Consider the following 17,102-nt stretch of genomic DNA (forward strand, 5'->3'; position numbering starts at 1 on the left):
GTTAACACTACATGACAAAGACCCAAACTAGGGACCCCAAGGAAATCAATCTGTGGCGCAGGGAGTTGGGAATGCTCCGGGGACAGATGCCTTTCACACTGTCACAGTGCTGGATACGCCCAGCTTCACATACCTGCATTTCTGATCTGAAATGTCTCTCTCCAGCTCGGAGAAGAGTTTCTCTCCACAGCTGGCCTATGGCCTTTCAGCTCAGTTCAGCTAAATCCCCAAGAAAGCCAGTTGTTATTTTCCTAAATCACCCCAGTCTCAATAACTTCTACTCACCATGGGTCAGAAATAGTGCTGGTGTTTTACTCGGGCTCTGCCCCTATCCCCAAACACTACACACAGTTCCACATAGCTCACGGTTCTCTGACGCCCCCCTGCCCATGTTCTGATCTCAGTTACACTAACAATGTGGAGTAACTCAACTGCCTTTCGTTGACTTTGGTGGAGTTATTCACAGTGCTACTGAGATCACAATCTGGCACGGTTTCAATCTATTGTCTGCGGACTCAGGACAGTGCTGCAGCGGGTCCTGTTTAGAGATTTTCTTCCCGCCCACAGGGGCTGTAAGTTTAACTAAAAGTGAAATTCTGCAGCGATGCATGTGGCTGCTCAAGAAGAGCTGGTACGGAGTGGTATGGAATCACACCTTTGCACAGCACTATGATCTCTTGTGGTAGCCCCCAGATGTTGCCACATCATCACAAGCAGGGACAGCATTGCACCTTCTAAGGCATGAACAGCTCAGAGCCGTAGGAAGTAGGAAACCAGGCAGAGCGGAGGCAGGTTCTGCAGAGACCTCTTGCTCTGGTGGTGAGGCGCGGGAGCTGTTGCTGGGGGAGATGTGCTGACACCTCCACCCCCTTTGCTTCCCCTGCAGAATGAAGTGTGAAGCCACACACCCAAAAGAGAGTCTTGGTTTCTCACTAAGCCACTCAAGCAACAGGAACCTCTTCTGCTCTCACATTGCACCAGAGCAATGCACAGGGAGTTTGTACCAGGTATGTGTGGAGCGGACATTCACACCAGGTTTGCGTAGGAGGGCGGATCTCTCTCACACACACAAACCTGGTGGTCGCTCACTGTTTATTCCCACACCAAAGCTTATGTCTGAGTCTGAAAAGAAATGGTCACAGAAATGTAGAGGACTCACAGTTTGCATTTTCCCAGGTTATGAGTGTACAGTTCTCAGACACGATCAGGATGTTTCAAGACCACCCTCTATCCCAGTCATTACCTATTTCTATCCTGCCTGGGCTGACCCAAAGCCCACTGAAGTCAATGGGAATCTCTCCACTGGCTTTAATGGGCCTTGGATTAAGCCCTGTATGTCCTCTACCAGCTGCTGTAAAACTGGCTCTGAGCAAATCTTTCTATGTTGGTTTTCCCTGTGTACTTTGAGAGGCTACCACTGGGCATCACACAAGGGTCAGGTGGTTGAGGCTGGTCCTGTTGTCCTGGCTGTATCGGGTTATCCCTCTTCCCTGCCGTCTGCATTACAGCTCCAAACTGTGTGTCGTAGAGACCTCCCATAAGAACATAAGAATGGCCGTTTGGGTCAGAGCGAAGGTCCATCCAGCCCAGTATCCTGTCTACCGACAGTGGCCAATGACAGGTGCTCCAGAGGGAGTGAGCAGAACAGGGAATCATCAAGTGATCTCTCTCCTGCCGTCCATCACCACCCTCTGACAGGAACAGAACAGGAAATGTTCAAACCCTCACACAGAGCACGCTCTGGGTCTGGAATGTGAAGCTGCATCCACCGAACACTCTCAGTAGGTCAGAAACACCTGGGTGGCAGGAGGAGGGGAGCCAGACTGGCCCAGGGAGGTTAGGCAGAGGCAGTCGGTCTGGGTTGGAGGCTCCCGATGGGTTTGATCCTTTGTGTGTTTCAGATGCTCAGACTGGGTCAGACTCCATCTGGGTCAAACGCTGTGTGTGGCTTGACTGGTCTCTGTGGGCTGCAGGCTCTGTGCGGCTGGATGCGGCTTGGGGGCTGCAGGCCTGTCTGGGGGTTGGATGCTCTGTGGGGGTTGGTGGAGGTTCCCTTCAGGTGGGATGTTCTGGGCCAGACTGTGCCTTGCTTTTGTGTGGGTGACTGGGGAGAGCACTGCCACCCCCGGCAAAGGGTAGGTCAATATTAGTCCATGAGCTCAGGGGAGCACAGGGACTGCTCCCTCCATGCACCCCCAATCCCTGGCAGGCCTGCTGAGGGGAGCAGGCTACACTGCTAAGGGAAGGTGCAGATTGCATAGTCCCCTGTGCACCAGGGAGTTCTGGGAGGAGGAGGCACAGTCCCTCCCAGACTCCCCGGGTGCGGTGCAGCCAGGACCCAGGGGAAGGAGTGTCATTAACACTGGCTGGCCCTCAAGCACAGTTGCCAACTTTCACACGGTAAATAAGCACCGCGTCTTTCACAATAAGCAAAAATCAAGCTAATCCCATTTCAAAACAAGGCCAGAACAAGCCAGTCCCTAAGAACCCAACACCCTATGTGACTAGGTCCCCCCACTGTGCAGTCTGGGACTGTGGTGGGCCTGCTGTGCGCCCCTGACTCTCTCCCCCCCTTGCCCCTGCTTACCGGGAGCCAATCAAAAAAAAAGAAGCAACAAGTTACAACAAGCTACAAGCAAAAAATAGCCAACAAGCAACTCACGATTAAGCCAAAACCAAGCCCAATTTCTGCGTTTTTTCGCAGGTTTGGCATGTCTGGCCCTCAGGGTGTTAAAGGAGTCATCCAGGCGGCTTAGCCCAGTTCGTGTTTGTCTGTGTGGCCGCCTGACCTTAAATCTGCAAAATCCCTTCCAGGCCATTGGCGTGAGAGAAGCCAGAGGAGGCGGAATGGTCACATGCGGCACAAGGGCTGAGTGTGTCCCTACGGGGATTGCTCATTTCCCGTTACCAGGAGAGCACGGTCATTATAAACTGGACACTCACGTAGCAAGGCTTGTACACAGGCAGTCCTATAGCACCCAGTCCCCACTAGAGGGCAGTACATTCCAACACCTGATTTCATGCTGCTTGCTCCTGTCTCTGCAGGTCGCTGCTGCATTCAGAGATGGGAGAGGATGATGATGAATTGCATTAGTGCCCAGAGGCCCCAGTCAGGACCAGAGCCCCCTTGTGCAGGGCACGGTGCGAACACACATGCTGAGCATTTCAAATCGAATTCAAACCCTTTAACCCCTTGGCACTGATTGGGTGGGGCTCAGTGGGATTTTCACCCTTGCTGCTCTGATGAAGCCGCAGTCATTGTCGTTCCCTCTCATTAGGCGCTGTCTGATCCCAGGTGACATCACGGTCACACAGCTGTCTGGATCGCTGCATAATTACCCATTATGGGGGTTTTACGCCTTCCTCTTCAGCATCTGGTCCTGGCCCCAGCTAAAGACACGGCACCAGACTAGATGGACCATCAGGCTGGCCTGGCCTGGCAGTGTAGTGCAGGGGCCAGGGATGGCGCAGGGCATGAGACCATGCTCTACAGTCTCCGGTTATAGGTGTAATACATTGTGAGCAGAGATTAGTATTCACTTAAAGGCATAGTACATAGACAACAAGTTATCGCTCGTGTTCATTTATACACGTCTAACCCGTGAATCCTGCTGAGCTCCTGGCCGTATTAATCCCTTGTGGCACTCGGAGCGCACAATACAATGCAGTGCATCCAGACCAGGTGTATCAACACTGCCTGGGGCATTGCAGCCTCCTGAGCGGGGTCATTGACACCGGTCGCTGCTGCTGGGCTTCCACTCCAGCTGATCTCTTCGGGCCCCTCTGTTTGCATGGGAGGGTTTCGGGTCCAATTCTGGCGCTGTGGTGAAAACCAATTCCCCACCTAAATTCTCCCAAGGGAGTGGCAGATTTGCATGGCTCTCCTGCTGTGGGGCTGCTTTAAATGCCCCAGCAAAGCTCATGTGGTCCGTAGCAGAGCCAAAGACGCACAGAAGGACTTTGCCGTGCTCTCGTTCATTGACTCCTCGGTGCAGGACAGTCATGCTACCCCAGCTTCCTGTGGCACTGGGACTCCTGGCGCTTTCTTTAGCACGTAAGTTCTCGGTATATTTCTTTGAGTCTTGCTAACTTAGTGCTGCCAGGAGTTTTCTATAGCCTCGCAGAGGAAACCCTTGAAAGCAAAGAAGGGTTTGCTTTCTCAGCGTCTCCCAGGGGGCAGAGTCAGCTCTGCCCCCTATCTGTATGGAGTTTTAGTAAAGTTATGTCACTTGGGTCTACCCCAGATTACAGGGCTGGTGCAGTAGGTTGCAGAACCCTTTGGTCCGATGACTATTGCAAGCCCAGTTGACAGCATTGCTTGCCCACTAGCAGCCTCAATAACACTGTCTTTGCTTCCTCCAAATGTACAGACCCAGCCTGTCCTGACCCAGGAGCCCTCTGTGTCTATCGCACCCGGGGAATCAGTCACTCTGAAATGTGTCATGAGTGGGGCCAAGTTCAAGGATTATTGTGTAGAGTGGTACCAGCAAAAATCTGGCAGTGCCCCCAGTTTCATTCTGGAGTACTGTGTAAAAAGTGGTTTAAAGAGAGGAGAGGGGGTTCCGGAGAGATTCTCGGGCTCCAAAGATCACAGCCTCGACGAAGGGTATTTAAACATTTCACGGGTGCAGCCCGAGGATGAGGCTGATTATTATTGTTCAATTTGGGACAAAACCCACAAGATGCACAGTGCTATAGTCACATAGAGAACCAGTGTGGGAACCCCTTAGCAGCTTCACAGCACACAGCATGAAGGACAGTGCTCAGCCCCTCAGCCATGACCAGCAATGACATCTCTCCTTGTCTCATCTGCTTTCGCCCTCCTGTACATTTTACTCTCTCTTTTCTTTCTCTGAATTACTGTTGCAGGCTTGGAAATCCCTCCATTCCCTTCCCCAATGACACCCTCCGCAGGTGTCCCAGCACTGCGATCTCCAGAGCTGCCGTTGACCCACTGCCGTTTGTCAAGAGTGGAATTCGATTCAATCATATCAGCAAATGGAGCTGAGCTTCCCTTCCAGCCAGGACCCATTTCTGCTCTTCACTGACCCCCGGCATTATTGCTCATTTCCACGTGCCCCTCACATGGGCAGGTCCTGTGCACACGTCCTCCTCACAACTGCACCAACGCCCCCCGATCCTGACCTATGGCATCTGCTGCTATTTCAGCTTGGGGTCTCCTGAGGAGATGCTGACTGTGCCAAACGGTGCGGCATAAGTGACCTAGACCAGCATCTCCTTGGCAGTAGTGACGAGTGACCCCCAAAATGCTGGATGATTCAATTTTAAATTTTAAATGTGGTGCTTATCCAAACCTCCAGACCTGTGAAAATCCCTCCTCCCTCTGCTCTTCCCCACGAATGTCCATCAGAACCTTCTCCCATACTCCAGGGGCTACTCATCCCCAGTTAAGCTTGTTTGGTCCGGCCAAGCCAGGCACTCTAACAAACCACCTTCCCCTCTACATCCAGAGCCCTGGCTGGCCGGCATGCTGTCGGCTGAGGCCTCCGTTTAAAAGATTTCCAAGCCCAGGAATTTCTTTCCAGTTCCTTACCCTGCAATTGCAGAGAGTGCGTCACTGATACTTGAGATGTGGCCTTTAAATCATTACATGAAGCTACAGGCCAATCCTCTGAATTACCATAAGGAACATTCAGGTATTGATTTACCTGTCCAATAACATCTGAGGGGCCTGGAGCTAATTTGCCTAATGATCTCCCATGTCACTCTAAAGTCTGTTGGAGCCATGGGGCTTTGGCCTTTGACTGCTGCAGAATGTCCCTGTGGTGTCTCTCTCTGGGCCTCTCCTGGTGGTGCCAGTACCATGTAGGATGCAGCATTTCCCCTCTGGGGCGTGATGTGCCTGGGGATGTGTCTTATCATGTGTGATGTTGGCAGCCCCTTTTCTCCTCCGCTTCCAGATCCCGCAGACACTCTCCATGTCACTGTCTCCAGCACAGCCTGAGGGATTCAGCGGAGGCCTGGGCGTGCCCCTAGGTGTATTTATGTGCTGCTATTATTACAGCAGCAGCCATAGCAGAGAGACCAGGTTCCTAGACCGATCCTCTGGTTCCACACACACTTGCAGCAGGGCTGCTCCAGCGCTGGCGTCCAGGCAGAAGGCCGGGTGGGTTGTTCCTGTGTTCCACGGCCGAGCAGCAGTAGCTCTTGTCACGGTGATTTAGTCTCAGGTCCGTCTGTGGTTAGTGTCTGTGATTAGACAGCAGCCTGGGGAAAGGCTCCTGCACTTTGACACCTAGCGCAGGGACCGGCTCTGGATGGATCTCCAGTCTCTGAAGGAAAGCGGCTTGTTCTGTCCAGAAAGGAGCTGGTCTTAGATTCTCCTCCCGTAGCACTTTCCATCTGAGCATTTCTCAAATATGGATGAGTTCAGCCTCCCAGCTCTTGTGCGGGAGGTGGGTTTTATTATCCCTGCTTTATAAGTGGGGAAACGGAGACCCAGAGAGAGGATAGGAGCTACCTAGGGGCACTCGGGAGGTCTGTGGGCAGAGCTGGAATAGAACCCGGCTCCATGTCTCATGCGCACGGCACCTGCAGAGGGGAGGGGGACAGACAAGAGGAGGAGGCTGGATTCTGCAGCAAATGCCAGAGCCCAAAATACAGCCGGGGTGTCAGCCCTGAATCCGTTCTTCCCTGCGGTGACTGAAGCTTCATCCTCAAGTGTCGGCCTTGTGGCTGAATAGTGCAGAGAGCAGCCGATAGTCACCTGATCAGCTGCTGGAGTCCCTGAGCCCCAGGGCTCATTTGCATAGACCACCTGGCTTGCCTGGCGCCCCAGGGCTCTAAAGCTGCTGCAGGTTTGCACAGAGCCAGGGGCCCGGCTGCACAGCGGCTGCCGATTCCTTTCCTTCTGGCTCCCTCCAAGGCCTTCGCCATGGTGCTGCGCCTCCTGGCTCTCCTCCTCCCAGGGGTTTTGGTGCCAGGTAGGTTCCAGTGGGAGGCAGAGGAGATCAGGGAGTTCTGCAGAGGGAAGGACCCAAGGGCGAGGCTCCTGTGCTGAGCTATCGCTGCGCTGCAGACAGGGCCGGGCGGAGCAGGCAGGTGTGGTCAGGTGGGCTGCCGGAGGTGTGGCACGCGAGAGGTTAACCTGTAGCTGGTGCGGAGGCGATGCCGGAGGGGATAATGTCACAGTTCAGCCACTGGGGGTGGGATTGGCACATTCTGTCCATAACTGCGCCCTTGTTTCATTCAGCTTCCAGGGCGCAGCCGGTGCTGACACAGCCGGCCTCCATTTTAGTGTTGCCGGGACAAACGGTGAAACTCTCTTGTGCCCTAAATCCTGGGTACAACATCCGGGAGTTCGGGGTCTCCTGGTACCAGCAGAGACCTGGCAGCCCTCCGAGGTACCTGCTCTATTATAACTCGGAGGTGGACAAGGACAAGCCCTCTGGAATTCCGGACCGTTTCTCTGCGTCCAAAGACCCTGCCAGCAACGCCTGCGTTCTGACCATCGCCGCGGTCCAGGCCGAGGACCATGCTGACTATTACTGCTCCATCAGGTATCCCATCTACTATCTCTAGAAATGTGGAACCAAAACCTGTGCTGGCCCCCGGGGGATTCTGAAGAGCCCCTGCTTGCAGAGCCTCGTGCCGAAGGAACCGCAGCCCTATAAGGAACAGAAAAAAGAAACGGCTCATGTTCTCCACCCTTGAATTAGCCTAGAGGTGAGGCCCCCTCCGGTCAGTTATGCTCAGAGAGCTGTGACGGATGGTGGCTTCCTGTTTGACGCATGTCACCTGGTGGAGTGCAGAATGCTATGAGACACGCAGGGCCAGATCCTGCCAGGTGCTGGCACCTGCAGCTCCCACTGCACAGAGACCCTACCTAACGGAGCTGGTCTTTCACGCCCGCAGGCCCCTGTCCATCTGCTCAGATCCCCGTCAGCTGCATGTGGGGCACCCAGTACAGCTTGACACAAAAGCCAGATTTCTAAAGCACTAGTTCTGATGTTCAGGAGTATGTTATCTGCCTTTCCCACATACAGTGGGCCGGGTTCTCACTTACTCTGCTTCTGGGGCTTGGGACAGGAACAAAGGATGCTGATGGCGGTGGAGAGAGACAGTCCCTTTAAGCGACCTGTGCACTTCCTGTATTCGGGGCCCATTCAGGGCCCTGCCTAGTGCCTGGTGTAAGTTAGAGCAGTCTCGGGGCTTCTCTGATTTATACTCAGCGTAAGTGTTTGCCAGCTGCTGCTGCCTTCTTTCTCAGTTCTGAGGTTCTGAGGAAGTGTTTTTGTTTAAATGGGAAGACAAATAGATTCCTGCTCTCTCATCCCGGCTCTCTTCAAGGCCATTAGCCCATGGGGCTGAGAGAGAGAACTTGGTGGGGGCTTTTCCGTAAGATGGTGGCAGCACATCACTGCCCACGGCCGCACTCACCATGAAACCGTGGCCATCAGCCAGCAGCATGCACATGTTCCGGGGGGTTGAACCACCAGTCCTTAGCTCAGACTCACAGGACCCGGAGGGAAGAACGAAGAGCTCCGTGAGTTGAGTTCAGCCATCGCCAAGACAGCAGCTGAGAAATTCAGACAGTTTGTTAGCGTGGCTGGGCAGGGGGAGCGAGTGCCCTGCACACTCTGGTGCTGGGTAAATAATAAACATTAATGATAACTTTCCATCACAGTCGGCCTGGCCCTGCAGCCCTCAGCGGACCTGCCTGCCAATGTTTGGGAACAGCCGCTCTCTCTGGTGTGTACCAGGGAATGGGTGATTAGCTAACTCTGAGCACCACCACAATTGCTGAGCACGGGGCATTCCATTCAATGTATTCCCAAGTCCAAACCAGAGGAAAACAGCCCCCCAAGAGCCTCCTTTTATTGGACCAACGACACCCAGAATGAACGGCAATGGGGCTTCTCAGGAGAGGAAAGTTTTGCCTGTGTTTAAGTGAGTGCAGGTTTGGAGCCAAAATGAGCCTGTTTTGACAATCGCAGGGCCCGATTTTCAGATCTCTGCTTGTGCTTTTGGGGCCTTACTTTGCTGTAATACATTCTTCACTCTAGCATTGTACACTGGAGGGGTTTGGTGTATGGGACACCCACGGAGGGTGACTCAGCTGTCACTGTTATCTAGCTAACTGCGTCCTGCCCTTAGGGCATGTCCAGGAACGTTCTGATGATGTGACGCTTCTCCCTTGCGTGTCACTTGCTATGCAGAACACCCAGCGTGATGGGGGCTGGATCCTGGTTGAGGCTTTTGTGAGATTCTGCAATACAAACAATAAATGCGAATAATTAGCTGCGTGTCTTGTATCCTGTGCAGCGTGGAGCTCATTGGGACACTTGGAACAGTCTCTCTTTAACCTCTCCCAATTGTTATTTTTTCTAAACTGCAGTTGGATGCGTCGCTGCCATTGGTCCAGACACAACACAGAGTTAGAGCTCTTTTAATGAAGCCCAGTGTGATGCTGTGGCCAAAAAAGCTAATGCAATCCTGGGATGCAAAACCAGGGAAATCTTGCATTGGAGTAGAGCGGTTATTTCACCTCTGTATCTGGCACTGCTGGAATCCTGTGTCCAGCTCTGGTACCCACAATTCATGAAGGCTGTTGATAAATTGGAGAGGGGTCAGCAATGAGAATGATTAATGGATTAGAAAACCTGCCTCATAGCGATAGAGTCAAGCAGTTCAATCGATTTAGCTTACCAAAACGAGACAGTTAAGGGGTGACTTGATTACAGTCTATAAGTACGTACATGGGGAACAAATATATAATAATGGGCTCTTCAGTCTAGCAAAAGTACAAGATCCATTGGCTAGAAGCTGAAGTTAGACAAATTCAGATTGGAAAAAAGGTGTAAATTTTTAAGGTGAGTGTAATGAACCACTGGAACAATTTACCCAGCATCGTGGTGGAGTCTCCATCAGGGATGTTTTACTACAAGCTCTGCTCTAGGAATTATTGTGGGGAAGTTCTGTGGCCTGAGTTCTACAGGAGACCAAACTAATGGTCACAATGGTCCCTTCTGGCCTTGGAATGGTCCCTTCTGGCCTTCTCTACAAACACGACTTCTGTTGTCTACCCCTGTCATTGTCATTCACTCTCACTTAGATTCAGAAGGGCCAGAAGGGACCATCAGATCATCTAGCCTGACTTCCTGTACATCACAGGCCACTAATCGGCACCCAGCACCCGCAAACTGAACCCAACAACTAAAATAGACCAAAGTATTCCAGCTGTCGGGAGACTAGACTGGCCTGTGCCGCGGGCAGAGAACAGGAGGGACGGAGGTGCACCAGTAGCAGGGCAATGGTTAAGTGAGATGTACCCAGATACTTATCCTGCCGAGTGCCCCATACCCACACGCTCAGGGGGAGGCTTGAGCCGTTCCCAGGGACACATCCAGAGCAAAAGGCCATCGGGATCGTTGCAGAATTGTTCAGGAAGGGGGTAGAACTCCTTACTCTGGCCACTTCTGGAGCCAGGAAACTGTGGCTGGAGCGTTGGTCTGACCAGGGGCGGCAGGGCTGAGAACTGAGGGCGTCTGGATCATGAAAAGAGCACGATGTCTGACCTCCACCCCTGAGTCTCATTTGCATACTGGGCTGCACCAGCTTGACCCTGGAGGGCTCATTTGCATACTTGGCTGCCCTACCCCTGCCCATAAGGGCTCTAAAGGCTGCCACAGGGTTTCACAAAGGCAGGGAACAAGCTGCAAACCAGCAGAAACCCAGCTCCTGTGACCTCTCCCCATCTCCCTGCACCATGGCCCAGCCCACGCTGCCTCTCAGTCTCCTGGGGCTTTTCCTGACAGGTAACGGCTACAGCAGATTGACGTCTGACCACGCCTGGAAACCGAGGTCAGCCGAAAACGTGGCAGTAATAGCGGTGCTCACCCCCCTGCTCTTTGCTTTCTGCAGGTTGCTACGCTCAGGTGACTCAGCCGCCCTCCGAGTTCGTGTCTCCCGGGGGGAATGTCCAGCTCCCCTGCACGCTAGAGGGCAGTTACACCGTCAGCGCCAACCGTGTCATTTGGATACAGCAGAGGCCGGGCAGCGTCCCCAGATACCTGATGTATTTTTACACTGAATCTAACAAAGGCCTGGGCTCGGGGGTCCCCAGCCGGTTCGCTGGCTCTCGCTCTGGCTCCGACAAGATTGGCTATTTAACCATCACTGGGGCCCAGGCAGAGGACGATGCCGTCTATTACTGTGTTACGTGGACTGGGAGTGCTTGCACAGTGCTACCGTCCTATGGGGAAGTGAGACAAAAACCTTCTCACTCCACTGCAGCCCTGCGGCAAGGCTGCGCCTGCTCTGAGCACCAGCCTGCTTCTTACACGGGGGGCGTTGGCACCTGCTCCCCTCACAGCTCCTCATGCGGGAGACGCACCCTCAGCCCTGAAATACCCTGTGAGCTCAGGCCTGGTCACTGCTCACGGGTCTCTTGGTTTCTGATAGTTGTCTTGTCACTCAAGAGCTGAGGCAGCTGTCCTCCGTGGCAGGGTGCCCAGGAAAGACTGTCCATTCTCCTGCACCACAACTCTCAAAGACACCCAGAATCCTTTGCACTGACCGCAGCATGGCCAATGCAGTTCTAAGGACTGAGAGGGGTAGCCGGGAACAGTATTTACCTGCTGCTTTTGCCTGAGCAGAAACGGCCTCTCTCCTTTGGTGGGAGATGGGGGTGGGCAGAGACTCCACAGGTGGGGAAGAGCAGAAAACACAACTGCTAAGGCTGGGATACACTGAAGAATACTGAGAATCCTGTAGCACTAATATAGCACTTATCATCCACACATCTGTGACATTCCCAGGGTACAATCCAGACTACTGAGTAGCTGTGTCATCCCTGCCCTCAACCTGGGGTGCCCTGTACAATGCCTTGCTGCTGTAGCCTCCAGCCTGGATTGCTCACAAACAGCCTCCGGCATGTAGGTCACTCCCAGTTGTGTCTCTGTGTGTGCTGCAGCCAGCCAGCCACACCTTGGCTCGTACCAGCCTGAATTATACTGCAGGGTGACCCCAACACACTCCCACTCCCTGATTTCCCCCCAGGAATGTATGTCCTGCACTGCCCAGCCCTCTCCTGGACAATACAAGCTTATATAAAGTCCGTCATTTTATCTGATGATATGTATACATCTTATTACCTTCAATTCAAACGCACTAGAATAAATACAAGAATAAAACAAGTTTATTAACTACAAAGAGAGAGATTTGAAGGGAGTATAAGTAATGAGGTACAAAAATGAGAAATGGTTATAAGTAAAATAAAGATGAAAGACAGTTAGTGCCTAACTCAATAACTATGTTAAACACAAAACAAAGTTTTCTCATCTCAGGCTCTCAACAGACTCTTAGTGGCCACACTTCTCAGGCCAGGACCCTGTCTCCAGTTGAATGGCTGCTCCCTGTGTTCCTTCTGGGGCACTGAATCAATGGGCAGAGAGAGAGAGAGAGAGAGAGAGAGAGAGAGGAGGAGGGGGAGCTTTTGGGTGTCTCCCCTTTATTTGTATAATCCTCTTCCCCCTTTGAGAAGCATCTCCAGCTGGGAGCATGGCAACAGGCAGACTGTGTGGACAGGAACTCCATGCTATTTCTTTGCTAAGATGTAGATTTTTCACCCATGCCCCTTTTCCTACCAATGAAGAGCCACTGAGCAGGTAATGGCCCATTGGTCTTGTTTACACCTGGCCAAGGTGTGAGCTTGCCCTTACATAGAGTGGAATCTTCTAACTTTACATACAATGTTGCCACACGTATTTTACCAGGACAATAATGAGGTTATTATTATGAGGTTTTAAGAGATACCTCCCAAGAAATACTTTGTACAAAGATTATTCCATTAGTGGACACAGGGGTATATTCTGTCACAACATCCTATAGTGCTTTACAGAGGAGAATCTTCACTCCCGTGTGTGTGTGTGTGTGTGCACGACAATAGGTTTTGCAGGTCCAAATATTAATCCTTACCTTTATGCAGGCGTTAAGCTATTTAAAGAGTGTGTGCAAGTGTTAGAATTAGTAGCAGGGGTCCAGAAGTGCCCAAGTGTTTTTGCCGACACACCAGTCAGGGGTTTATAGAGAATTTGTCTCTCTACAATGCAGCTCTCATTGTATGAGAAACCATCTCTTCATGTTTGACCCCTTTGTTGCCCAGTCTCTGCTCCCTCTCCAGCCACACTGGGGTGTGTGTTTGGGTGGATGCTTGTAAAAAGCGCGTCTCTGATTCCTTTTGGTTTTCCCATGGTGCAATGGTGCCACGTGACAATTCTTACCTGTAAGCACGCGCGAGCTCTGGCCACTGAGAGACTCAGTCCAAGTTCTCTTTACTCCTCCTCTCCTTTCGTTCCCGGTTTTCAATACGCTGTGATTCTAGACAAGGTGGTCGTGCTGCTGCAATACAGATGGCGCAACAGCTCTGCAGCATTTCAGATACCATCTGTGCTGCCGTTAGTCCCTTCTCTGCATTTGAATTTTCAAATTGGACGTTTCTAACCTTTGCCTAACTGGGGCAGGTCCGACAGGGAGACGCTGTGACCCGGGGAAGGACGGGGGATCAGGTCTTCACGCAGGGCCGTATGGCTGATTTGCATTGCAAGATGTAATGGGAATAACCAGAGATCAGTGCATCCAATAGACTGACGGAGCCCCACCCTTGGGGTTCATTTGCATACTAGCCAGTCTCAGCCCTGCCCCTCATGGTTTTAAAGGTGCCTGGAGGGTTGCCCAGAGCCAGGGCTCAAGCTGCAAACAGGCATAAGCAGAGCTGCCAAATCGGGCTCCTTCCTGTCCACCTCCATCTCCTCCCTGCACCATGGCCCAGTCCACCCTGACTCTCTGTGTCCTGGGGCTTTTCCTGGCAGGTGAGTGGTCAGGGGTGTGTAATGCCCAACGCGCCCCCACCTGGCTGATAACACTCCGGGTGGGACTCTGCCTTTCAACGGGCCTCGAAGTCACGTAGGTGCTTTTGAAAATGTCCTTTTGTGTTCAAGCCGAGGGTCCCCCAGCCCTTTACAAACGCCGGGACTATTATCCCCAGTGTACCAAGGGGAAACGGAGGAGCAGAAGTGACTTCTCTAAGATCCCAAAGGAGCCTTTGGAAGGGCAGGAGCAGGACCTAAAAGTCCTGACCGCCCGACCCCTGTTTTAGCCACTGAGCTTTGCTAATTTCTGGTTTGGTCACAGCTCACTCGGCCAACCCTGCCTCAGCCTGCCTCAGAGTCAGTGCCCCCAGGAGGCACCAACAAACTCTCCTGCACCAGGAGTAGTGGAACGAGCATCAGTGGCTACTACATTCGCTGGGTTCAGCAAACCGCCGGGACCCCTCCGAGATATCTGCTGGATTACAAAGACGAATCTAGCAAGCAGCAGGGCTCTGGGGTCCCTGCTCGGTTCTCTGCTTCCAAAGACACCTCCAGCAACATTTGCTATTTAACCATCACGGGGATCCAAGCAGAGGATGATGCTGATTATTACTGTGGTACATCATATAACAATGCTCTACACAGTGATATGTTGAGACAGGGAACTGAGACAAAAACCTTCTGTACCCTATGGCCCCTGGAGACCTAACCACAGAAATCCCAAGAGAGGGCATCACAGAAAACAGAAATATACAATTAGTAGATATTGACCCCTGTGGAAGTTCCTTGTAGAATTGGTATCCTCTGCCCCATTCCACTATGTGCCAGCTAACACGATGTGCTGTTGTAAATTAGCATGATCTGTGTTTCATGGGAAAATCCCGTGGAGCAAAGCCCTGGCAGACAGTGATGTGTTACATGGATTCCTTCACAGTGCCAGTGTTTGTGCACTGTGACTAAAATAATTACAAGCAAAGAAGCTGTGAGCAGAATCACTGATGCTGAGAAACAGATGAGCAAAAGAGAGACTATCAGGGGACGCAGACAAGGCTCGTTACGCATCAGAGGCCTGATGCACCAGTCAGTTGTCTGTGCACAACTCTCATGAAAGTCACTGGGACTGCAGCACTGCAAGCATGCAAGTGACACGGGAACTTTAGTGAGCCGGACGGTATAGAGAAGAGACAGATAATGACCACCAGGGGGCAGCATAGGAGAAGGCCCAATAACGTTACCGACAATCTTGTCCAATGTGAGGCACAAGGGAAGAAGTCTCTAGAGTTATAAAACCATGATTTGTTTTGTAGTGTGATTTGTTCTTAATGAACTTTTTTCAATAGTGCCAAGTAAATCCCTGACCAGAAGTGTGAGGTGATTTATTTAGAGCAATGGGATAAGGGTGTTTTTACGTATACAAAATAAATACTTAGTGTAATGTGCAAGTTGCACTCATTAATTTCCATGGGAACAGCTGTTCATTAGGCAGCACTAGCAATGTTTTAGTAAGTTTCCCAGCATGGGACCCAGTTTAGAGATTGCCTTGGTGCTGTTCCAGCCCATTTGGATCTTCTCTCTTGAAACACGTGCAGAACTGTGAGCCTATGGCCAGATGCGTCAGTGCCTGCTTCCTCTCTGAGTGGAGAGGGGAAAGGATGGCTCTAAATAGCCTCATTTCCATACGTGATATACCCGCAATTCCCCCAGTCACATTTGGAAATCTCAGTGGACAAGTCACTGAACTGATGGAAACAGAACTGGAAATAGAACCATTAAAATGCGCATGACACGTTTAGTTCACACACTAATATGCACTTAATAAATTAGGCCCCATTTTGGCAAAGCATTTAAGCACCTGTTTAAATTTAAGCATGGGGTTAAAGTGTGTGTGTAAGTGCTGTAGTGAAAGGGGGCCCTACCCGTCGGTTTGTGTGCTGCACACATCCATAATGCATCAGGCACCTACACGGCTGATCAGGGATTAATGAGTTGTTCTTAACCATGCCTCTTGGCATTTTCTTTCAGTAAATTTCTGGCCACAAACCAACATGTCACCCGATTAACCCATCACACCCAGGCCCTGCATGGTGATTTTGTTACTGCCGGGGGCGCTGCTGTGTCCTGTACTGATGTAGAACTTTAGCATTAAGCTCTGTGACCCCTTTCACAACACCAGGAGCTGTGGTGTTACCCGAAGGGGACCCTGGTGATGGGTGTGAGTGGGTCAGGCCTGCAGTCAGGATGAGATCTCAGGGCTCAGCAGCACTGGCGATGCTGGTGGTGCTTCAGGGTACGGAGTGGGATTGTGGAATAATGGCGCCACCCCTCAGGGCTCATTTGCATATTGGGCGGCCCCACCTCTGTCCTCAGGGCTCTAAAAGCTGCTGTAGAATTGCACAAAGTCAGGGGTTGGACTGGGGTGCAAAGCCACAGAAACCCAAGTACAACATCGGGGTTCTCCGATCCACCGTCCATCACCTCCCTGCACCATGGCCCTGACTTCTCTAACTCTCTGTCTCCTGGGGCTTTCCCTGGCAGGTAATTCCTCTAGCAACTCACCGGGCACATGAAGTACAGTCTGAATTCAGCTTTGGTCACTGCTAACTTGTCTCTTGGTTTCTGACAGTGCCCTACACAAAGGCTGTATTGACCCAGGTGGCCTCGGTGTCTGTGTCTCCAGGAAACGCTGCTAAACTGTCCTGCACCTTGAGCGCGGGCAGCAGCATCAGTAGCGCCCACGTGAGCTGGCTGCAGCAGAAATCAGGGAACCCACCCAGATACCTGCTCTCTTGTAAAGATGAATCCAGCGAAGGGCTGGCCTCGGGGGCCTCCAACCGGTTCTCGGCTACCAAAGAGGCCTCCACTAACACCTGTTATTTAGCCATCTCTGCAGTCGAAGCAGAGGATGAGGCCAGTTATTACTGTCTAACATCGAGTGGTGGCGAGTAACACTGCACAACAGCTTCACGGGGAACTGAGACCAAAACCCCCCAAGGCATCACACACACAACTGCCTGCTTCCCTCGTGCCTCCAGGGCACTTGCTTTCTAGCATCTCAGCGCTCATAGGCTTGAAGGATAAATGGTGGAATCTCCATTGATGGAGACAAATTCCGCTGCTTGGGGGACTCTGGTTTCACGGGGCAGATTCCCGGGAGCCCACTGGGAGAAGGGCCATGTGTTTCCCAATACAGCTCACTGTGCATAAGGTCAGGCTATCTGAGAACAATGCTGTATCCACAGCAGTCAGTGGCTCTTCACTGGCCAATATAAC

General features: G+C 52.0%; 1 protein-coding gene and 1 gene segment (V, D, J or C); both read left to right on the forward strand.

Moving 5' to 3' along the window:
- The first annotated feature begins 4,711 nt into the window (after positions 1-4,711).
- On the forward strand, positions 4,712-9,370 carry LOC101941294 (pre-B lymphocyte protein 3-like). Its single transcript, XM_042846492.2, has one exon. The coding sequence runs from the start codon at positions 7,129-7,131 to the stop codon at positions 7,540-7,542; it is 414 nt and encodes a 137-aa protein (XP_042702426.1). The 5' UTR covers positions 4,712-7,128; the 3' UTR covers positions 7,543-9,370.
- A 4,413-nt stretch (positions 9,371-13,783) lies between these two features.
- LOC135975831 (immunoglobulin lambda variable 5-45-like) lies at positions 13,784-16,778 on the forward strand. The segment is given in 2 exon segments: positions 13,784-13,832; positions 16,456-16,778. Coding segments are annotated over 2 exon segments (372 nt in total).
- Positions 16,779-17,102: the final 324 nt, after the last annotated feature.

The sequence above is a fragment of the Chrysemys picta genome, chromosome 15, assembly GCF_011386835.1.
Source record: "Chrysemys picta bellii isolate R12L10 chromosome 15, ASM1138683v2, whole genome shotgun sequence".
Classification (NCBI taxonomy): Eukaryota; Metazoa; Chordata; order Testudines; family Emydidae; genus Chrysemys; species Chrysemys picta.

Excerpts from the sequence above, each read along its gene's own strand:
- LOC101941294 (XM_042846492.2), top strand. The coding sequence starts at position 7,129 with ATGCCGGAGGGGATAATGTCACAGTTCAGCCACTGGGGGTGGGATTGG.